General features: G+C 34.4%; 1 protein-coding gene across 3 annotated transcripts in view; it reads left to right on the top strand.

Moving 5' to 3' along the window:
• Positions 1-6,074: 6,074 nt before the first annotated feature.
• The window catches only part of LOC138695796 (terminal nucleotidyltransferase 4B-like), a 39,815-nt gene continuing 22,376 nt past the window's right edge, over positions 6,075-23,513 (top strand). For all 3 annotated transcript variants that reach the window (XM_069819994.1, XM_069819993.1, XM_069819995.1), the window contains exons 1-3: positions 6,075-6,576; positions 6,742-6,912; positions 22,348-22,468. In XM_069819994.1, the coding sequence (XP_069676095.1) occupies positions 6,224-6,576; positions 6,742-6,912; positions 22,348-22,468 (645 nt within the window). In that variant the 5' untranslated portion in view covers positions 6,075-6,223. The remainder of the gene's footprint in view (positions 6,577-6,741; positions 6,913-22,347; positions 22,469-23,513) is intronic.

Below are 23,513 nucleotides of genomic sequence, written 5' to 3'. Positions count from 1 at the left end.
CCCCCAGACATTTGTGGCTCTTGTCTCGTTTATGTTGTGAAATACATTTATTATACAGTCTCTATTTAGCGGCTCGAATTTTTTTTTTAAATTTCGCTCTCATTGACATGCACGCAGTCGTTATTGAAGTCACTTCCTCCCCTGGTGCTGCCAGAGCGAAACCAGAGACAAGGACTATAGGGTGAAGCCACTTCCTCCCCTGGAGCTGCCAGTCTCGTCTCGGATGCTTTGCGCGTTAGTTTTACCCCTCCTCCCTGCTGCCCCTTGCCGTGAATCCAGAGTTTCCAGGCGCTGCAAAATTTGCAGCAGTTTGTCAGTAGCGCGCAGTTTTAAATACATTTTCTTTAATGTTGTGAGTATAACAAGTGCAACAATGTTTAATTCTGTACAATATTTACAGTCTATTCAGTTCAGTACCTTAATAATTCAGGAGAAATGTGAAATTAAGTGCCCATCAGTTGAATGTCGTAATGGAAAGAGCCGCTAAACAAAATAGCCTACAAAACTCGCATATTTTTTGCTAATTTATCCAGTATCCCTGCTTTCTTCTCTCGATCTCCACACAGCCTGTATTAGATTAATGTGTTTCAAAGACAATTCCATCAGCTGGGGCAACAAGATGGATTTAAAATAAGAACAGTAAACGTTGTTCATGAGAAGAAGGAGCCATTGCTAGAATGTTTTCAAACCATAATGGAATCTGAAACATCTAACAACATCACAATAAATGAGGCAAGCGCCCTGGTGTGTACTCTTGAAAACCCTTAACTCAAATTTCTGGCTCAGTTTTTTTTCATTTATTAATGTATCATGTAGATATATTATACAACCAACTGCAACATCTCCAGTTAGATATTTCTAAGGTTCAAATCTACATATAAAATAATTAAGTTATGGTTTATTTCACGACACTCGCAACTGCAGGGGTTATATCAGCGTCGCCAGTGTGCCGGAATTTTGTCCCGCAGGATTCTTTTAAATGCCAGACAATACGGAACAGTGCACAGTTGAGCAGCGAGATCTGTGAAGATGAAAACCCTAAAAAGTGTCGTAAGGTCGAAGGGATTCAGACAAGGGTTGCGGGACTCAAGGAAGTGTGTGACCTCATTATCACAGAAGCTAACACCTGATTCCAGTTCATAGATCATCTGATATTATCTTCTCATCTGTGTAAGAAAAATTTGAATGCTACAAAAGATCATTTCCTGAAAATTACCTAAATGTATGTGTGAAGCTTTTTCCAATGTCCGATAAAGACAAACTAAAAACGTAACTCACTGTGTTGTATCAGAGATGCAGTCAAGCTCTTGCAGTTTCTTCTATCTGAGAACTTGCAGGCCTCATTTTCAGAAGTTGTGGCACTACTACGCATAGCTATCACCATACCAATGACAACTTCCGAACCAGAACGTTGCTTTTCGTGTTTGAAGAGAGTAAAATCCTATCTTAGAAATACGATAAGGGAAGAGAGACTGACCGCATTAGCTATGTTTTCCATTGTAAAGACTATGTTAAACGACATATCGGATTTTAATAAGACGTTGATTAAAAAATTTGCAACCTACAAGACAAGGCGCATGGAACTAATCTGTAAATAAGATAAGTTGCATGGTTTATTTTTGTATGCAGCCCCTCTGAATTCAGTACCCACGAGCCGCCACTGGTCCTCAGAATACATTAATGTCATCACGATATCTTGCAAGGTCATCACAGTGAGATCTGTCCCTGGCAGAACCTTCAGTATTACCGATTGTCGCCATTCCAGCTGCAGCGAGACTGAAACACTTGGTCACGTACTGGGGTTCTGTAAGAAGGGAGAGCTACTGCGTAACAACAGACACCATGAGCCTCTACAGCAATTGCCAACCTGCTAGAAACAGAGGATGAAAAGTACGTGAGGAGATTCATGGTGTCTCTGAAGATGACTCTGATAGAAGGGTAGATATAATTGCCATTGATAGAAGAACTCAGAAAGGAATGGTCTTAGACTCTGCAATATGCTTTGAGCAAGATACAAATCAGCCACAGCAAGCTAAATACTGTGTATGTACCTTGTCTTGCATACTTCAGTGAAGAATATAGCATCCTGCTTTACAACTGGGGTGTTACAGTCTATTTGGAGCAAGGGGATGTGTACCAAAATTCTCAGGTAGTGTTCTTAAATCACTTAAGTTATTCCTTTTAGAAAATTGTGATGGAAATTCTGAAGGCCTCTCTTCAAATCCTATATCATCATTTTTATAATATGTAAACACACAAATGAGCAAAACGAAAAATTATTTTATTGCTATTATATTTTCGTGTTTGTAATTCCTGGTCCCAGTGGTCGTCTTCATTTGAGGACGAATGATTTTGAATAAATCTTAGTACTGGTAGTCAAAAAAATAAAAATAAAATCATTACTAGTAATACTAAGTATTATGCATCCTTTTCTGTATTGTCCAAAAAGTATTTTTAATTTTTATTATAAACCTTAAAAGTAAGATATCAGACTTAAAATTGTGTGGTTTAAGTAGGTGTATTGGTATGTAATGAAACTGAAATTTGCATAACTTTACATACCATAATAGCTATTTGTACATTATAATTATCTCTTATTATTTTTGTGTTCCCGAAAATCCATATTTATACATAATAGAGACTTTAAAGGATTGTTAGTGATTTATACTAAGACTGTACTAGATTACTTTCTTGTAAAAATAACTACTGTACTAGCAGCAGGGCCGGCCCAAGAGATAAAAATTATTGTCAATAGTTGAGAATCTTTATTAAGTTATTTCACACTAGTCAATTAAATGCCGTAATTAATGTACTGTATCATAAATATTTGCCATTGCACCTTCTGCATTTAATGTTTCTGCTTTACACAGATCATGCTTAAGTGTGTGTATCCATTGCATACCCATTTCACTTTACATTATTTGGTTTTCACATACATTGCGTCGCATAACCAACAATGAATAGGCCTAATAACTTGTTACTCTACAGGCAACTGCTATAAGTCATTATATTTTAAATTCGACCTAAGCAGCTAATTTGAAACAATTTACACAAAAAAAAAGTTGACTATAAATTAAGACTGCATAGTAACTTAGTATTAAGTTTTTTTGACTTGTTCCATATTCTAGCTGTGAAGCAATGTACGAATACCATGGAATGTTAATAAATACAGGTTTTCCCTCAACCAATTGAACCAGAATTGCTGGGTAACTTGGGGATTCTTGTACAACATACAGCAATTACCAGATTCTGTCTCTGAAGTCAAAATGCCTTAATATCCAAGAAATTCTTCTGCATCAGACGTCAGAAGAAAGTTATGTTAACAGCTAGAAACTCTATGATGAACTATTACGTTTACAGGCAATAGTGAAGAATGACAACAGTGTGGCCGTTTGGTGATAAAATCATTCACAGACCAGGAGTGGTAAGCACAATTAGTCTCAGGCTGTAGTGCAAGCTTTCAGACCCCTCTTCTGTAAAAAAAATTCCCGTATGCTGGCTGGTGATGCACTGAGGAAGCTGGCCTAAGGACGAGTGGGGTTGCCTGCTTGAAATCGGGATACACAGTGAACCTTAATGTAGTCAGTCGGTCTGGATTTGGTAATGTGCCTGGGAGTTTGCGCTAACAGCAAACTTCTGCCTAAACAAACTAGGCAGCTGCCTAGTATAATAATAATAGAAATGAATACAGTGAAACCTGTTCAAACCGGAACCTGAATAATCCGGAATCCTGTCTATTTCGGAACAATTTATTGGTGCCGGCGAAATTCGTATGTATTATGTGTAATTTTCCCTGAATAAAACGGAAACTGTCTAACGCGGAAATGGAAACTGCCTGCTTCTGTTCAAAACAGAAATAATATTTTTGGACACACTATATTTTGAAACCGCATGTAATTTCAAGGAATATACGAAATATGTAGGTCACTATGAAAAAAACAAGTTTTCTTTGCAAAATTTTAGAGGGTGCGAGGGTGTGTTGACCTGTCAGTGATAAATTTTATTACCCTGTTGACTAGGCAGACGAGTCCCTTCAAAGGTTTTCAATGCTTCACACCCGTAAACTGTCATAGCTAGACAGAGCATAAGTGTAATGATTTCCCTTTAAAAAAAAAAATTGCGTAAAATGTGGCATTAACATTACGTGATGAAGTAAAAGTTATCGAGTTAAAGGAAAATGAGAAACAAAGTGTATATGAAATTATGTTGAAGTTCAGTTATGGAAAACTCAGGTGAGACACTTTAAACATAAAAATCATAACGAGTGGCTTGCGGTCAATATTGGTGACATATTGTAAAAGAAAACAAAAAAATCTGTTTATGTGGAAATAAATTAACTGTTGTGGGAGTGAATTCTGCATGACTTTCCAAAGAACATGCCAATTTCTGGATCTATTCTGCAAAGCAAGCCATTGTACTGGGAAAGAAATTAGATTAGTCAGAATTCAAGGCTTCTAATGGATGGCTCCTAGTCCAATTAGTTAATAATGTGCAGTGATATACAAAACAGTATTATAGTATAGTGTTAGATACTAAATTGAATGAGATTAGTAAAGTTTAGTAGTGTTTAATGACTAATGAGTGAGTTACGATAACATTTATACAGAAAATGAGATTTTAATCAAGATGATTCACAAACGGAATAAGCGACAGATGTGAGTAGTGTTAAATTGAATATTTTGTACTTCTTGTAATTTGCGGAATGCCATTTTGTTTTTCATGTAGACGAATGATAAAATATTCCATAATACCTGAATAATACAGAAACCTATTCACAAAGGAAAAAAAAATTAGGACCATGTCACTTCCATCTTGAGCAGGTTTCACTGTAATATTTCATTCTCTTTACTGTACATACTCAGAAATAATGCAATCTGTAGACTATAGTGAAGTCATCTGTTTCTTTGCAAAGAAGAAACTTCGTTATGTGCCAATGTAATCTGCAAAAATGTTGTGTAAAAGGCATAGTTGGTATTTGTATATTTCATTTCTAAGTCTGTTTGTCTATTTTATAAATTCAAAGTAAAGTTTGTGTTTTGCTAAATTACCAAAAACTCTGTTAACTGATTAGGGGCCCTGAGTCTGTCCGAGCCTGGTTAGCACAATAGATCTTGGAAGGTCTCGGTGCTGGATCATAGTGCCCCCTCCCGGAAATTCCAATTTATTTTGTAAGAGCTAGTTAATCTTGAAGTAATTTGTGTAATTCTAAACTCTTATTTTTTTCTGAAATCGTTACAGCCATTATCTCATTTTTCAATGTACGACACCAATTGTTGCATTATAACTGTAACTATTAGAAGGAACTTCAAAAGGTACCGGTATTTCATATTCATGAATTGTAGTACAGAATAAAATAATACCAATTTAAATTTAAACATTTGTTTCAATCTGTATTGCCGTCTTTTCCCCATATTAATCCTGGTACTTTCATGTTCTGTATATCTGTGGCGCATTATTGTAAATTTCGTGCATAAAGGGCATCAAAAGGAGTTTTTTTTTACCTACAATGAAATCGATTTTTTGTGAATGTGGTTGTTTCGTTAACCTTAAATTATAAACCGCATGTGCAATTGTAATTCATTTTGGAAAAGGTTAATTTTTAACATCAAGACCTTTACATATGAGATTTTTGTTAGGTTTATAAATTCCTTTGAAATACGCCGTGGATATAACGTGTCCATCTTCCGGCCATACCACGAACTAATGTAATTCGAGAAGGTTCGGTTTTCTGCTTTTAATATCTACTTTCCTACAAGTTGATTGAGGAAAGTTTAATTTAAAACATATAATAGTAGAATGATTTAATTATTAATTTTCCTTTCACGTTTCATCAACAATTTTGGTAAAAATAGTATGGAACTTTTTATTAAATCACTACAAAATTCAACATTAATTTGTTGGACTGTAATGGTAACATCTGTTTTGTTGACTCTGTGAACTGCATTTGTTTCTGTAGACATGAAATAAATGTTTGATATTTACTAGCTACATTTTATGAGTTTTTCGAATATATATATCAAATAATTTCAAAGAATATAACATCTAACTTGATACATCTGTACAGCCGTCATCTTGTGAGAGTTAGTGGTACTGTAACCGCCAACCGGCGTGGAGTAGGCGTGTTAATTGTGGCTTTTTGTGAGTTGAATGTATATGTGTGCGAGTAATTATTTGCAAAGTGTCAAAAAAATCAAAGCACCTGCAGACGTGCACGGTGCCTTTGATGGATCCAGCAATTGGTTGGTATCAACCTGAACAAGAAGGTCCTGCGAAGGATTTGTGGACACGAATTTGGGAAGCCCAAAAAGGTGTGGACAACATGAATCTTGTTGATGTAAATACGAGCATAGGTACAAAATCTCATGATTACATTCCAGTAGATAGTACAACGAACAGTGATGAACAGCATAATCGTGTGACAGCGAACTGTAATAATTATTTTAATCGTAAGCGTAGGAAAAGAGAAAATCGTGCAAGTACATACGGCATGAACCATAACCAAGCAGCACTCATCGGTGAACATGGAGGTTGCCCTTGGAAGATTCCGAATAAAACATACGGAAGAGGGGTAATAGGGTACGTGGAGTGTTGCATAATTAACGTAATAACTTATTAGAATTATGTATGTGAAAAAATGGGTGGAAGGCTGATATTCATTCAGCTGTCACTGTGAAGGTATTTCTTACGTATTGCAGTTTTAGGTTATAGTATGGTAATCAACCACATGTGATATAATTTCAGCCTTCATGAAGAAATTGAAGATTTCTATAACTACATGTGCCCTACTCCTGAGGAACACGAATTACGTGTTGACGTTGTTCGGCGCATTGAAAAGGTTGTTCTTAGTTTATGGCCAGAAGCAAAAGTTGAAATCTTTGGCAGCTTTAGAACGGGCCTTTACCTTCCAACAAGGTTGGTATGAACTGTTGTAATAGTTTCAGCGTAAACAATATGTAGTCTATAGAAGTATGATATTGAGCACTTGATTTAAGTTATTCTGCACGAAATGAGCCTTGCAGACGATGGTTGAATTGTATTAATTATAGTAGGTCTATACCTAACTTATTTCTAAATAGAAAATTATTTATTAGTACATAGTGTATTTTTACACAAGTTTTATATAACCCGTTTTTAAAGTCGAAACTTATTGTTTTCACAAAAGCATTCTGGGAGAAAATTGTGCTAGTATTGTTAACATTTTTTTTTTTTGTACATTTTGTGATTTCATTCATAGACTTATCTGTTAGAGACGAAATATGAACACAAAATTTTCCTGCAAATAACTGACATCTGGTTTTTTCTGTGTTGCTTTAAAATTATATGTATACATAAGAGAAGTTGTGCTAATATTGAATTAGTACAGCTTATAATAAATTAGGATATGTCAAAACATTTATTAAGGTTGTAACTGTGTAACTTCGTTTTTATTACATTTGAAATCATATTGCGTCAAATAAATTTTTTCGAATTCCTAGTAGGCTAGGCTAATAAGTTCATACAGAGGTCTACTTCCATTAAGTGCACATTACTTGAATCAGGTTAGGGTTAGCTGTTCCCATATTAGGTATACATAACAATTAGGCCTATTATAATTAACATTTTGTTGTGATAAGTCAGATGGATACAAAACATTTATTTTTTCTATATTTTAGATTATTATTTATTTTAATGGTACGTACTGCTATCTCACAATTTCTTATGTGGAAAGATTAGAAGAAAATAATAAGACGATCTATAGTGAGTCACTGTTTCGTGCTTTGTTTCTGCAAGAGTAGGCTTAGGTCTACTTTTTGATTTTAATAAAAACTTTGATAGGTATCCCATGTTACATTTTACTAGAGGAATTAACTAGTAATTACTCAGTACATCAAATTCAGAAGAAAATGCTGTAAATATGTAAATGTCAGCTTGAGTGACACTGATATTGAAAACTTGTATTTTTGACAAAATTGTGCTTTCTAGTAACATTTGATACTTTCATTACCGGTACTGAGCATATGAAATTCATTCGATGTTATGCGACAGGTTGGGAAGGAGTCTACTGTGTATTATATACCGTACCTTCATTCTAGAATATTTTTGCATCAAATTAGGTCTTTAGAGCATTATTCAGTATTCTTATGATTGTATGAATTTTTGTAATTTTTGTATGAATTTCTTTTTCATTGCCATATGTTTCAGGACCCTTGTGGTCACTCAAATTCTTTGAGATGTCTTTAATGAATAAATGGATTAAAAAATACGCAATTATTCCTTTTTCTGCCACATTGGAGGCATACAAGTGCTTATCTCGTTTTCTTTCTGTTTGTGTGAAACATCTAGGCTTTAAATAGATTCATTTTGTTGAAAGTAAAAAACATTTAAACGTTTTGGATGTATTCATGCCACATTGGAGTTTTCTTAAATTCTGGTAATAAGAAGTTGCTGACCTTATTTTTCAACATAGTCTCTCTATATGTTGACCCATTTGTGTATCGGCTCTCCAACATTTCTGTGTTGTGCTGGCAGAAATATTTTCCAGTCTCTGCAAAGCACTCATTCATAACTTCCATCACCTCTTCATTAATAGAAAATCTCTTACCACTGACGTGTTCTTTGACCTTTGGGTTCAGTCTGAAGTAAACCACTCATTCATAACTTCCATCACTTCTTCATTCGTAGAAAATCTCTTTCCACAGACGTGTTCTTTGATCTTTGGAGTCAGTCTGAAGTAAACCACTCATTCACAGCTTCCATCACCTCTTCATTCATAGAAAATCTCTTTCCACAGAGTTGTTATTTGATCTTTGGGATTAGTCTGAAGTAAACCACTCATTCATAGCTTCCATCATCTCTTCATTCATAGAAAATCTCTTTCCACAGAGTTGTTATTTGATCTTTGGGATCAGTCTGAAGTAAACCACTCATTCACAGCTTCCATCACCTCTTCATTCATAGAAAATCTCTTTCCACAGATGTGTTCTTTGACCTTTGGGTTCGGTCTGAAGCAAACCACTCATTCACAACTTCCATCACCTCTTCCTTTATAGGAAATCTCTTACCACAGAGGTGTTCTTTGATCTTTGGGGTCGATCTGAAGTAAACCACTCATTCAACTTCTATCACCTCTTTATTCATAGGAAATCTCTTTCCACAGAGGTGTTCTTTGATCTTTGGGGTCGATCTGAAGTAAACCATTCATTCACAACTTCCATCACCTCTTCATTCATAGGAAATCTCTTACCACTGAGGTGTTCTTTGATCTTTGGGGTCGATCTGAAGTAAACCATTCATTCACAACTTCCATCACCTCTTCATTCATAGGAAATCTCTTTCCTCAGAGGTGTTCTTTGACCTTTGGGGTCGATCTGAAATAAACCACTCATTCAACTTCTATCACCTCTTTATTCATAGGAAATCTCTTTCCTCAGAGGTGTTCTTTGATCTTTGGAGTCGATCTGAAGTAAACCACTCATTCAACTTCTATCACCTCTTTATTCATAGGAAATCTCTTTCCTCAGAGGTGTTCTTTGATCTTTGGAGTCGATCTGAAGTAAACCACTCATTCAACTTCTATCACCTCTTTATTCATAGGAAATCTCTTTCCTCAGAGGTGTTCTTTGATCTTTGGAGTCGATCTGAAGTAAACCACTCATTCAACTTCTATCACCTCTTTATTCATAGGAAATCTCTTTCCTCAGAGGTGTTCTTTGATCTTTGGAGTCGATCTGAAGTAAACCACTCATTCAACTTCTATCACCTCTTTATTCATAGGAAATCTCTTTCCTCAGAGGTGTTCTTTGATCTTTGGAGTCGATCTGAAGTAAACCACTCATTCAACTTCCATCACCTCTTTATTCATAGGAAATCTCTTTCCTCAGAGGTGTTCTTTGATCTTTGGAGTCGATCTGAAGTAAACCACTCATTCAACTTCTATCACCTCTTTATTCATAGGAAATCTCTTTCCTCAGAGGTGTTCTTTGATCTTTGGGGTCGATCTGAAGTAAACCACTCATTCAACTTCTATCACCTCTTTATTCATAGGAAATCTCTTTCCTCAGAGGTGTTCTTTGATCTTTGGAGTCGATCTGAAGTAAACCACTCATTCAACTTCTATCACCTCTTTATTCATAGGAAATCTCTTTCCTCAGAGGTGTTCTTTGATCTTTGGAGTCGATCTGAAGTAAACCACTCATTCAACTTCTATCACCTCTTTATTCATAGGAAATCTCTTTCCTCAGAGGTGTTCTTTGATCTTTGGAGTCGATCTGAAGTAAACCACTCATTCAACTTCTATCACCTCTTTATTCATAGGAAATCTCTTTCCTCAGAGGTGTTCTTTGATCTTTGGAGTCGATCTGAAGTAAACCACTCATTCAACTTCTATCACCTCTTTATTCATAGGAAATCTCTTTCCTCAGAGGTGTTCTTTGATCTTTGGAGTCGATCTGAAGTAAACCACTCATTCAACTTCTATCACCTCTTTATTCATAGGAAATCTCTTTCCTCAGAGGTGTTCTTTGATCTTTGGAGTCGATCTGAAGTAAACCACTCATTCAACTTCCATCACCTCTTTATTCATAGGAAATCTCTTTCCTCAGAGGTGTTCTTTGATCTTTGGAGTCGATCTGAAGTAAACCACTCATTCAACTTCTATCACCTCTTTATTCATAGGAAATCTCTTTCCTCAGAGGTGTTCTTTGATCTTTGGGGTCGATCTGAAGTAAACCACTCATTCAACTTCTATCACCTCTTTATTCATAGGAAATCTCTTTCCTCAGAGGTGTTCTTTGATCTTTGGAGTCGATCTGAAGTAAACCACTCATTCAACTTCTATCACCTCTTTATTCATAGGAAATCTCTTTCCTCAGAGGTGTTCTTTGATCTTTGGAGTCGATCTGAAGTAAACCACTCATTCAACTTCTATCACCTCTTTATTCATAGGAAATCTCTTTCCTCAGAGGTGTTCTTTGATCTTTGGAGTCGATCTGAAGTAAACCACTCATTCAACTTCTATCACCTCTTTATTCATAGGAAATCTCTTTCCTCAGAGGTGTTCTTTGATCTTTGGAGTCGATCTGAAGTAAACCACTCATTCAACTTCTATCACCTCTTTATTCATAGGAAATCTCTTTCCTCAGAGGTGTTCTTTGATCTTTGGAGTCGATCTGAAGTAAACCACTCATTCAACTTCTATCACCTCTTTATTCATAGGAAATCTCTTTCCTCAGAGGTGTTCTTTGATCTTTGGAGTCGATCTGAAGTAAACCACTCATTCAACTTCTATCACCTCTTTATTCATAGGAAATCTCTTTCCTCAGAGGTGTTCTTTGATCTTTGGAGTCGATCTGAAGTAAACCACTCATTCAACTTCTATCACCTCTTTATTCATAGGAAATCTCTTTCCTCAGAGGTATTCTTTGATCTTTGGAGTCGATCTGAAGTAAACCACTCATTCAACTTCTATCACCTCTTTATTCATAGGAAATCTCTTTCCTCAGAGGTGTTCTTTGATCTTTGGAGTCGATCTGAAGTAAACCACTCATTCAACTTCTATCACCTCTTTATTCATAGGAAATCTCTTTCCTCAGAGGTGTTCTTTGATCTTTGGAGTCGATCTGAAGTAAACCACTCATTCAACTTCTATCACCTCTTTATTCATAGGAAATCTCTTTCCTCAGAGGTGTTCTTTGATCTTTGGAGTCGATCTGAAGTAAACCACTCATTCAACTTCCATCACCTCTTTATTCATAGGAAATCTCTTTCCTCAGAGGTGTTCTTTGATCTTTGGAGTCGATCTGAAGTAAACCACTCATTCAACTTCTATCACCTCTTTATTCATAGGAAATCTCTTTCCTCAGAGGTGTTCTTTGATCTTTGGGGTCGATCTGAAGTAAACCACTCATTCAACTTCTATCACCTCTTTATTCATAGGAAATCTCTTTCCTCAGAGGTGTTCTTTGATCTTTGGAGTCGATCTGAAGTAAACCACTCATTCAACTTCTATCACCTCTTTATTCATAGGAAATCTCTTTCCTCAGAGGTGTTCTTTGATCTTTGGAGTCGATCTGAAGTAAACCACTCATTCAACTTCTATCACCTCTTTATTCATAGGAAATCTCTTTCCTCAGAGGTGTTCTTTGATCTTTGGAGTCGATCTGAAGTAAACCACTCATTCAACTTCCATCACCTCTTCATTCATAGGAAATCTCTTTCCACAGAGGTGTTCTTTGATCTTTGGGGTCGATCTGAAGTAAACCATTCATTCACAACTTCCATCACCTCTTCATTCATAGGAAATCTCTTTCCACAGAGGTGTTCTTTGACCTTTGGGATCAATCTGAAGTCACTCTGAGCTAGATCTAGTGAGTAAGGTTCAATTAAAATCCTAAATTGACATGTGACTGAGTGCATTGTGCTGGTTAAAGAGAACTTCATTGGTCAACTTTTCATACCGTTTTCTTTTGATTTCCTCCTGCAGTTTTGATACTAAATTTCTATACCTGTAATAAGCTTCTGTGATTGTAGCTCGTTTTTGTAAGTTAACATTTGCAGCACCTGTCTTATGGTTAGTTTTTTCAGTGTTAATTCTTCAGTGAAAATATTGTACACTGTACCGTAAGATAAATTTGTTACACTCCTCGATCTTGCATCATGAGATCATGGATTTTATCAACAATTTCTTGTGTGGTTACAGTCACTGGTGCACCACCAGCATGTTGGTCTTCACATGATTCTCTACCACAGAAAATCGTGGCACCACCATTTGACTATGTCATATGATACTGCACATTCACCTTAAGTGTTACATAAATTGCGATGATTTTGAGTGGGACTCATTCATTCCTTTTTACTGAAGGTATTTTAGCACAGCGCTTTGTTCAGTATATTTTAATTTTAAGACTGACACTGTTGCATATGGAAGCAGAAAAAGGGTTACAGATATTTAGAGTTTATGTTCATATACAGTAAAATTCCTCGTATCCGGCAACTGTGGGACAAAACCAGTGCTGGATAACTGATTTTGCCAAATAATTGGAAAATACGTTTATAGGTTTTGTAAAGACATACTGTATTGCACGAACATTCTTTTCAATGTTGAAATTTAGTCATTTTTATGTAGATATTTAAAAATAAAGTTTTGAAATGCGTACAATATTTATTTTTAGTACTGAATATGGTAATGTAAATTCATTGTAATACAGTACATAATAGCGTAAAAATAGCCTATTAAACGTTTTCGCAATCGTATGATAATTTTAAATAGTGGCCATGTGATGTGAAGAGCAGTGTAGCCAACGTCACAACTATGAAGATGAAGTAGCACTTGATGATTTGAACCTTTTTAACACATTTCTAATGTCTTCTTGTTCACTATATATACTATAGTCGCGACGCTGTTATTCTTGGCGTGACTCCTCCTCTTTGCTTACGTCTTAGGAAGTGAAGGCTCTATAAAGTCTAGGTAGGTAGTATCGTTTGCCATTTTTATTCTTTCGTTGCCGAGCTACCAGACAAGGGATCTATTTGCCGCACTGTTAAACATTATCATGTCGTAGTTCCTGTGATAATAAATCAAAGGCACTGTAATTGAGTAAATGATTGAGCGGCAAATAACGTCCTCGTGTGCTTTCTGCGAACCCAACGAAAGAGCTAAAATGGCGGGCGATTATATTAAGTATTTATCGAGCCTTAGGAAATGCATCAGTGCATCACAAGACGCACACGTTTAAATGTAGATACTGGCAACGTGATTGGCTGCCGGAAATTAGAGCGACGGGACTTTATCTATCACTAAAATTAAACTTTTGCACGCTGTAGGAACAGAGAATTTCACACTTTCTTATTTAGACTCATCCAACACCCCTTCAAAACGGGCGAGTTCAAGTGATAAAGATATCGTCTTTGCACATTGTTTGCAAGGCCCAAGTGACAGCTTATTGATGCTACCCGATCTACTCCAAGAACATAACGGAGTTTTCTGTCTATGTTTTCACATGTGAACAATGTAAAGAGTAAACAGTATGTGGCATGTGCGATCCACGAAAATCGCTCACATCTTCGTCCGACTTTTCCCTTTCGCATGATTGACTTTTTTTTTTTTTTGCCTAGCCAGAAGTGCTGTTGTTTTGGTATTGCTGGTTATTCGGGTGCCGGATACGAGGGATTTTACCGTAATTATAAGGGTAGTAAACAGGAAACAAAAATGTCATCTACTGTGGAATTGTGTCAGGAGTGGAGCAAGTTGATCCATTGACGTAATACATTTTTCAGCTTGAAGATAATCATACATTCTGACAAAAATAGTTGTTTAGATAAGAAATGTGTGTTCTGTTTTTAGTATTCTAGGAATTGATAGTGTGGTTAAATTGACGAGGACAAATTTTTTTATTCATATTTTTTATTTGAACGCACATACTCTAAACGAGTTGAAGTGAAAGAATATATTACGCTGCTATAAAATTTTATTAGGCTCATAGGTGTTTATGTATTACATTTGCATTGTTTCATCTTATCTTGCCATTGACTTGAATTCAAGGTGATATGATATGAACCATTAATCTTGGGGAAAGGTGTTGGTGTTATCAGTACTATTAGTTGCGTAATTTTCATTCATTCATTGTTTCTTAGCAGTTAACTTGTAATACCTTGGCTTATTGACCTTCATGAAATTCTATTGTTCTGTTACGTCAGAACTATGTACTTTAATTCAGTTTTTTCTCTTTACGTAAATTGAGAAAACCCGAATTAATGTGAGATGTAAATCATTAATTTTTCACATGATACTACAATTAAATTTCTGGGAACTCAAATGAATACACTGTAACGTGTAAAATCGGAAGTTTTATGTCTATGTCACAGAAGTTTGAAAGATCCAAATTTCAGATCAAAGTAATGTATGAGCAAGAAGTAAATAAAGAGACGAAAAGAATTTGTATACAGGGCTGGGCAAAATACTTATATCCAAGTATTTGAAATACAAATACGAAATACTTAAAAAAAATTGTATTTGAAATACAAATACAAAATACGGTACTTTTAAAAATTAACCAAAATTCATTTGTATTTCAAATACTCAAAATACATTTGTATTTGAAATACTCGATACAATATATAGGTCTAAAGAAATAAGAATATTACTGAAAATCTAAAATATTATATTAACATTAAAAGTATTTTTACCTCGAAATTCTATATATAAACACTGTAACTGAACTTCTTCCTTTTCCCAGCCAGCAATGAAATTATGCTACATATGAATAATTACTGCTTCCTTAAAAAAAAACAGTTTCTCAAGAAGTTTATCAGATAAGGATCCCCTTGCTTGTGAATGAATAAATCCTACAAAACAGAACAGTCTTTCTACAGGTGCAGAGGTACACAAACTTGTATTATAATTTATAAAAGCTTGTTTCACTGTTGGGTAATTCTCTAGAGTGCACAGGGTTGTCCCTTTGCCATTGAAGATGAGATGGCTATCTGACACTGCCTCACCAAATGATAAGAAGAGGACACAGAATATGTGTGTGAAACCAGCTGAGCAGTTCTCTGTTACACCTGTTTATATCATGTTTGAATTGCAATATTTGAGAGACTGAGTCATAAAGAGAAATCCATCGAATTGGGCAAGAAAACTTTCGTGAATATTTCAAGATATCTGATATAATTTCTGAGGATTTGGGTCTCCTAGACGCAGTCCATAATGCTGAACATTTAGCAAGTGTTGGGTGATGGATCCTTGATGTTGTTGGGGATTTCTTTATGGCATTAAGGGAATCAGTTGTTGCAAGAAAACTAGCAGATCTGAAATGGATAGGCAAATAAGACAAAAGTTCATTCTTCAAATCCAAATCCAAAACTTGAAGGACAAGAAGAAAAAAAAAGTGTTTTAAGTATTTGAAATACAAAATGCATAAATTTTATGTATTTAAATACAAAATGCTTTCGAAAATCCTTACAAATTACAAAATACAAATGTATTTCAAATACTACCCAGCCCTGTTTGTATATGACTTGTATGTTGAGTTGCGAACTTGGGATTTTAAAATTCCTTTTTCAGAATGAAAAGTTACACTTGTTCAGATCAAACTTCTGCACATTTAAAAGACTAAACGAAAATTGTTTCAATCATTTATTATCATAATACACTGCTCTCTTAAATTGACTGAACATATTTGTAATTAAATCAATGGCTTTTGTAAAACAAGCTATGAAATATTTCATATAAAACAAAATTTATCTCGAAAAGAAAGCAAGAACAAAATTGCACATTAAAGTTTTTTGTTTGAAATATCTCAAAGAATAACCCCCCTGAAATGAATGACATTGCTTATAATTCACCCTGTATATAGTGAGCATTTTTTTTTTTTTTTTTTTTTTTTTTTTTTTAGAATATACTAATCAATTAAAGTGAATTACTTTTCGTAGTAACCAATTTTGCGTAAAATTGCTACTACAAACACAGAGATTTGGGAAATTACGAAACTGTGTATTATTTGAAACTGCTTACATTGTTTTGTAGGTAACTGGGTAGCTCAGTTGCTACATAAATTGGCTACGGACTGTAAGGTCTCGGGTTCAGATCTTGGTGATGGGAGCATTTTTTTTCCTTTTTACGGAGGAGGGATCCAAAGGCTAGCACTGCAATCTCGAATATAGCCTACTTATTGTATGTTACCACTATTTGATTAAGAATATTGTTGAATTCCAATGGCAGTATTCGTTTTAGAGCTGTGTGGTACCATCTGGCATCCTGCCTAGGACTCACGTTATGGAATGCGCGCTGGTTCGAGTCCTCATGAGGGAAGAAATTTTCTCATGAAATTTCGGCCAGTGTATGGGACTGGTGCCCACCCAGCATCGTGATGCACATGGGGAGCTATGATAGGTAGCGAAATCCGGTTGCGAATGCCAGCCATAACGGCTGGGGGGGATCATCATGCTAACCACACGATACCTTCATTCTGGTTGGATGATCGTCCACCTCTGCTTCGACATGTGGGCGTGAGGCCAGCAACTAGCTGGTCGGTCTAGGCCCTTCATGGGCTGTAGCGCCACGGATTATTATTATTATTATTATTATTATTATGTTTAAGATGGGCAGGGCATGTAGCACGTATGGGCAAATCCAGAAATGCATATAGAGTGTTAGTTGGGAGACCGGAGGGAAAAAGACCTTTAGGGAGGCCGAGACGTAGATGGGAGGATAATATTAAAATGGATTTGAGAGAGGTGGGGTGTGATGATAGAGACTGGATTAATCTTGCACAGGATAGGGACCGATGGCGGGCTTATGTGAGGGCGGCAATGAACCTTCGGGTTCCTTAAGTAAGTAAGTTATTATTATTATGTGGTACCATCTGTAGATTCAACCATGTAGGCTTAAAAGTCTGATGAAGCCCTGTTTGAGTGGCTTTTCACCCTCCCGAAATATACTATGCCTCCTCAGACTGATGTCACCTATATGGCAGTTGCAATACATTATGCATTTCTTCAATGTGTGTTCTTTTAGGTCCAGTTAAGCTATTTTAAAATTAAAGAAAAGCGTCTGTAGTATAATTAATTTAATTGTTTAGACTATTAAAACAACTTATATTATGAACGTGATTTATCACTTTGTTTACACCATTGAAACAATTCACTGACACTTAACCCATTCTTTTCGGGGCTTAGAACGGGTTTCACGTGTGTGAAATGTGTATTCTGTTTCATCAATCTTGCCGCACTGCAGGAATCTGATCATCACTGCTATAAATGGTCAAAGAAATCTCATTTTCGGTTTTCTATCATCTGGAGATGGAGTTTTATTGAACTATACTAAAGAGTTGGTTTTGTTTTACTGTATGAAATATAGTTTAGTATTTTCGAACGTATTTTCCTGAAATGTTGTATATTTGTACTTTTTTAAAATTGGAACTGTACACTGTATGTGTTAAATTGTCATATTTGTTACTAATTGCATTTTCATCGTCATCTTAATAATAATTGAATAAGTTCCGAGTAACTGAGTTGATGGCCCAGTCTGTTATCTGTTTTGAGAAGATTTTAATCCAATATAAGGCATTTATAAGTACCAGGATATTCTGCTCATATAACAGAACAATTAATGTAAGACAAGAACACATCAGTCCCTATGGAAAGGGGTTAAATCTCCATTCTCTGTCTGGAATCGAATGTACTCTGGATTTGTAGTTAGAAATGCTAGGGGAGAAGTGGGTACAGTGAGACAGGGAGAAGAACAGTGAGACATTTTTTATTAGATGGTAAATTTTGATGTTAAAATATTTGTAACAGTGGAGTTGTAAGTTGCATGAGTAAAGTAACAGTATTTTCATACTCGATTTGATTCTAGTTATAAAGTAGTAGTATTAGTAGTATTTATTTATTTAACCTGGTAGAGATAAGGCCTTCAGGCCTTCTCTGCCCCTCTACCAGGGGATTACATCTCTAACATGAACAATAAAATTACAATTAATATTAAATTTACAATTACAATTACAATAAAAATTAAAGTACGACAAGAATACCTGATTAATGAAAGCTAGACATTTTATCATAGAAGTTAAGAACAAAGAATATTTTTGTATTTACTGAATTACAAATTAAACCTACAATAACAAAATTCTATAGTGATGAAATTACCGGATATTGAAATATTTTGTGAGTGATGAAAAAATAATTCGTAATTTTTCACTCTAGAAGTAAAATTTTGGCTTGTGTATAATGAAGGTTATATTGGATATACAAATGAGATATAAATATGAATGTTTTGTTACCTAATACTATGGTATTTGACATTATGTTTTGCAAAGTTTCGTCTTTCTTGTTTTGATTTTGAAGTGATGGTGCCATTTTTAAACGAACTATGCATAAAGGGAACAGTGAGACATGCCATTGAAGGGTACACTGAGACGTCTCACTGTTCCCATTTACCAATGATTTGCAAAAATAAACTGTAATTATATTACATTTACCGGTAACTAACATTAAAAATCAACATACTAGTAACCAATTTAGGAACTATAGCTTAAAATAATGGATATATTACATTTTAATGGTTTCTTAAATAAAAAATTATTCACAAAATTTAAAAAAAACATTAAAAATAATAAAAAAATTAAATAAAATTCTTATAATTATAAGCTTTGTCACCAAAAATTCATTTTATTTTTTTAGCAAAAGTTTGAAAAGTCATGGAAAATTCACTTTTCCAAATGTTCCAGATGTTTCAATGGTTTCGAAGTCAGACATCAAAATGATTCTAAATAAGTCTACAGAACTTGACAAGATAAAGAGACAGCAAGCTTTATTTTCTTTTGAAATAAATATAAATCATTTCAACGTCCATTAATAGACACTGGTGTCTCACTGTACCCTCCTGAATGGGAACAGTGAGACATTTGCATTTTTTTGACAAACACGTATTGTATATTATGTCCTTTATCTATTAACATTTCTGTTTATGTATTATTGTACGCCATGTTTTAAGGTATATTTCTGTTGCACTTGATTTTAAAAATACTTGAAATTTCACTTGCATACATATGTCTTAATATTTTGTCTCTCATTGTACCCACTACTCCCCTACCACTTGTACCATACAAATGGTCTTAAGTAGGCCTACATATATTTCCAAAATATTTGTATTTTGTAACATCAGTTGGATTTATTTTTTAACTGTACTGAATATTAATAAATATTGTGTAGCAAGTTTTAGTAATTTTCACTGCGATTTTATTTTATTCGTGTTAAAATGTTACTTTCTTTCATTCAGTCCATTCTTCCACATTTAAATCATCTCTCTCTTTCTTTCTATGCGTTTTGCAGTACTTGTTTTTGTTTACTGTCCTTGACTCAGTGGAACGTGCTGGAAGTTATTAACATGCTTTAATCTCAATAACAAATTGAAACCTCTGACCAATAAATGAATGAATGACTGACGTATTTGTCTAGTTGCCTACGTATGTTTATCTGTTTATAATACTTACAATGAAGACATAAAATGCCTGTCCACATATATGTTAATATTATGACTGTTGTGAAATGCTGACTACTGAAAGCAAATATGATCTTTTCCTTATACATTAACTCCATAGAGCTGTTTTTCCTGCAAATTTAATGATTGTTTTTCTTAGCTAAAGCATCAGTTCCTAATGATGTAGTGATTGTCTTGCAGTTCTACTTGTGAGTCTTGACGTACAAAGTTGACAACTCTGGTGTAACAATAACCTGTGTATGAAAAGAGTAAAGACAATATGATGCTTATTGCAGAGCAATACAAGAAGTGAATGTAACTGCTTCCTGATTTAGTTATATAGTAAAATCCCTTGTAACTGGCACCCAAATAACTGGCAATACCAAAACAACAGCACTTTTGGCTGGGCAAAATACAAAAAAAAATAAATCTGCCACATTGACACAGTCTGGGCCGTCAGTTTTGCCACATTAGCAAGTTCACACGAACTTTCATTTTCAATGAATATTCGAACCTAAAATTATTGTATCATTTGTGTTGTGTGATGTGTTTTAATAAGGAAAATCCACACAGTTTTTATGTTTAATTATGTTCAGGCCGTCAATGTTGCCACATTAGGAAGTTCGCACAAATTTTCCTTTTCAGTGAATATTCGAATCTAAAATTAATGTATTATTTATGTTGTGCGTTGTGTTTTAATAAAGAAAATCCACATAGTTTTTATTTTCATACATTTATGTTTGGACTGTCAATGTTGCCATATTAGAAGTTCACACGAACTTTCGTTCTCAGTGCATAATATTCGAACCGAAAATTAATTTCGGAATATGTATGATAAGACTTTCTTGTGTTAAATTCTAACGTACCTTGTTTACATGTTTCGACCTATTTATGGGTCATCCAAATTAATATATTATTTATGTTGTGTGATGTGTTTTAATGAAGAAAATTCACATAGTTTTTATTTTCATATATTTATGTTTGGACTGCCAATGTTGGCATATTAGAAATTCGCACGAATTCTATTTTCAGTTAATATTCGAATCTAGAATTAGTGTATTTATGTTGTGTGATGTGTTTTACTAAGGAAAATCCACACAGTTTTATGTTTATTTAGTTATGTTCAGGCTGTCAATATTGCCACATTAGGAAGTTTGCATGAACTTTAATTTTCAGTGAATATTCGAACCTAGAATTAGTGTATTATTTATGTTGTGTGATGTGTTTTACTAAGGAAAATCCACACAGTTTTTATGTTTATTTAGTTATGTTCGGGCGTCAGTGTTGCCACATTAGGAAGTTCGCATGAACTTTAATTTTCAGTGAATATTCGAACCTAGAATTGGTTTATTATTTGTGTTTTATGATGTGTTTTAATAAGGAAAATCCACACAGTTTTTATGTTTATTTAGTTATGTTCAGGCCGTCAGTGTTGCCTCATTAGAAAGTTTGCATGAACTTTAATTTTCAGTGAATATTCGAATCTAGAATTAGTGTATTATTTATATTGTGTGATATGTTTTACTAAGGAAAATCCACACAGTTTTTATGTTTATATAGTTATGTTCAGGCCGTCAGTGTTGCCACATTAGGAAGTTCGCATGAACTTTAATTTTCAGTGAATATTCGAACCTAGAATTGGTTTATTATTTGTGTTTTATGATGTGTTTTAATAAGGAAAATCCACACAGTTTTTGTTTATTTAGTTATGTTCAGGCTGTCAGTGTTGCCACATTAGAAAGTTTGCATGAACTTTAATTTTCAGTGAATATTCGAATCTAGAATTAGTGTATTATTTATATTGTGTGATATGTTTTAATAAGGAAAATCCACACAGTTTTTATGTTTATTTAGTTATGTTCGGGCCGTCAGTGTTGCCACATTAGGAAGTTCACACGAACTTTCATTTTCAGTGAATATTCGAACCTAAAATTAATATATTATTTATGTTGTGTAATGTTTTTAATAAAGAAAATCCACACAGTTTTTATGTTTATTTAGTTATGTTCAGGCCGTCAATGTTGCCACATTAGGAAGTTCGCATGAACTTTAATTTTCAGTGAATATTCGAACCTAGAATTGGTGTATCATTTGTGTTGTGTGATGTGTTTTAATAAAGAAAATCCACACAGTTCTTATGTTTGTTCAGTTATGAGCAAGGTAATAACGAAATAAGCTTCACATGGCTGTAGTTTCAACATTTGGCACCATGAAATACGAACTTTTTTTTTTTTGTGTATACCATTATTTATTCAATTATCTGGCAAAATCTCGTATCCAGAACTAGCCTGGTCCCTTTGGTGCCGGTTAAGAGAGATTCTACTGTATTTAATTGTATAATCTATTTTTTTACTTCTTCAGAAATTTGGAATTGAAAATATTTACTTTTTCAGTGATATTGATTTGGTTGTGATCGGAAAGTGGGAAACGTTACCTCTCCGGACTCTTGAACAGTCATTGTTAGAACATCAGATTGCTGAAGCCAGCACCTTGAAAGTTCTGGACAAAGCTACAGTAAGTAAACGTAGACGTACATTTTCTATGTCTGTTTTCATTTATTTGATGAAATGTATGTAGAAGCTGTTTGTTATTAATTAGGATTGATGGTGTCTGTATTTAAGTACTAACAATATACTAATGTTCATTAGGATGGAGTATACACTTCACTATATTATCCACAAAGTCTGAATATACACTTCATTATATTATATACAAAGTTTAAGAACTAATGTATCGTCACTGCACCTCTAAAATCTGCTATACGTTTTTAAAATGGTTTTGCAGGAGAAAGAAAAAAGCATTGTCACTTATAATTCTTTTGATTTTCAAAGAAATTATACCGAAAGTAGTTTTGAAAATTAAGGGAATTAAAAGTGACAGTGCTTTTTCTTTTTCCTGCAAATTCTTTTTAAAAATACATAGCGGATTTTGAAGGCACAGCTTACACCTTCATCATCATCTTCTTCCCTTCAAGTGTTAGGCCCTATGGCAGGCATGCCAAATTCAGTTGAAGGGGAGAGTATGATGTGTTACCTCACTCCAAAATTTTTAGACACGATTGATGTCCACACATCACTCTCAATCAAAAACTTGTTTCAGTAGCGGGAAGTACATAAATTCATGTTCTAAAAACAGTCACCATCTAAACATAAAATAGGATAAGATTGATAAGTCCACACACAAACTATTGAACATTCATCTATTTAGTAATTAACTGATCCTAAACATCTCTTGTTTTCCACTAATGTATCAATATTCAGCTGGATTGTGTTTGTACATAGACACATAGCAAAGACAATCATTTAAGGGATATGTACGTGAACGACCACAAATATTATTAGAAAATAGGGGCTCTAAATTTCTAAAATTTTATAAGAAAATGAACTCGTAATTGAACAAAAATTACAGAGTACCACAACAAGACTTATTTGAACTTAAATATCTCATAAAACCATAAAAAAGGTTACTAATAATATTTTTCAAACGAGTTTTATCAGAGTATGAAAAAAAAAAAAACAAAAACAAAAAAATTCTGCAGTTACATCGTTTGGTAACCATA

The sequence above is a fragment of the Periplaneta americana genome, chromosome 3 (assembly GCF_040183065.1).
Source record: "Periplaneta americana isolate PAMFEO1 chromosome 3, P.americana_PAMFEO1_priV1, whole genome shotgun sequence".
Classification (NCBI taxonomy): domain Eukaryota; kingdom Metazoa; phylum Arthropoda; class Insecta; order Blattodea; family Blattidae; genus Periplaneta; species Periplaneta americana.
The sequence above is the reverse complement of the archived record's forward strand: the minus strand, read 5'-3'. Positions and strand labels throughout refer to the sequence as shown.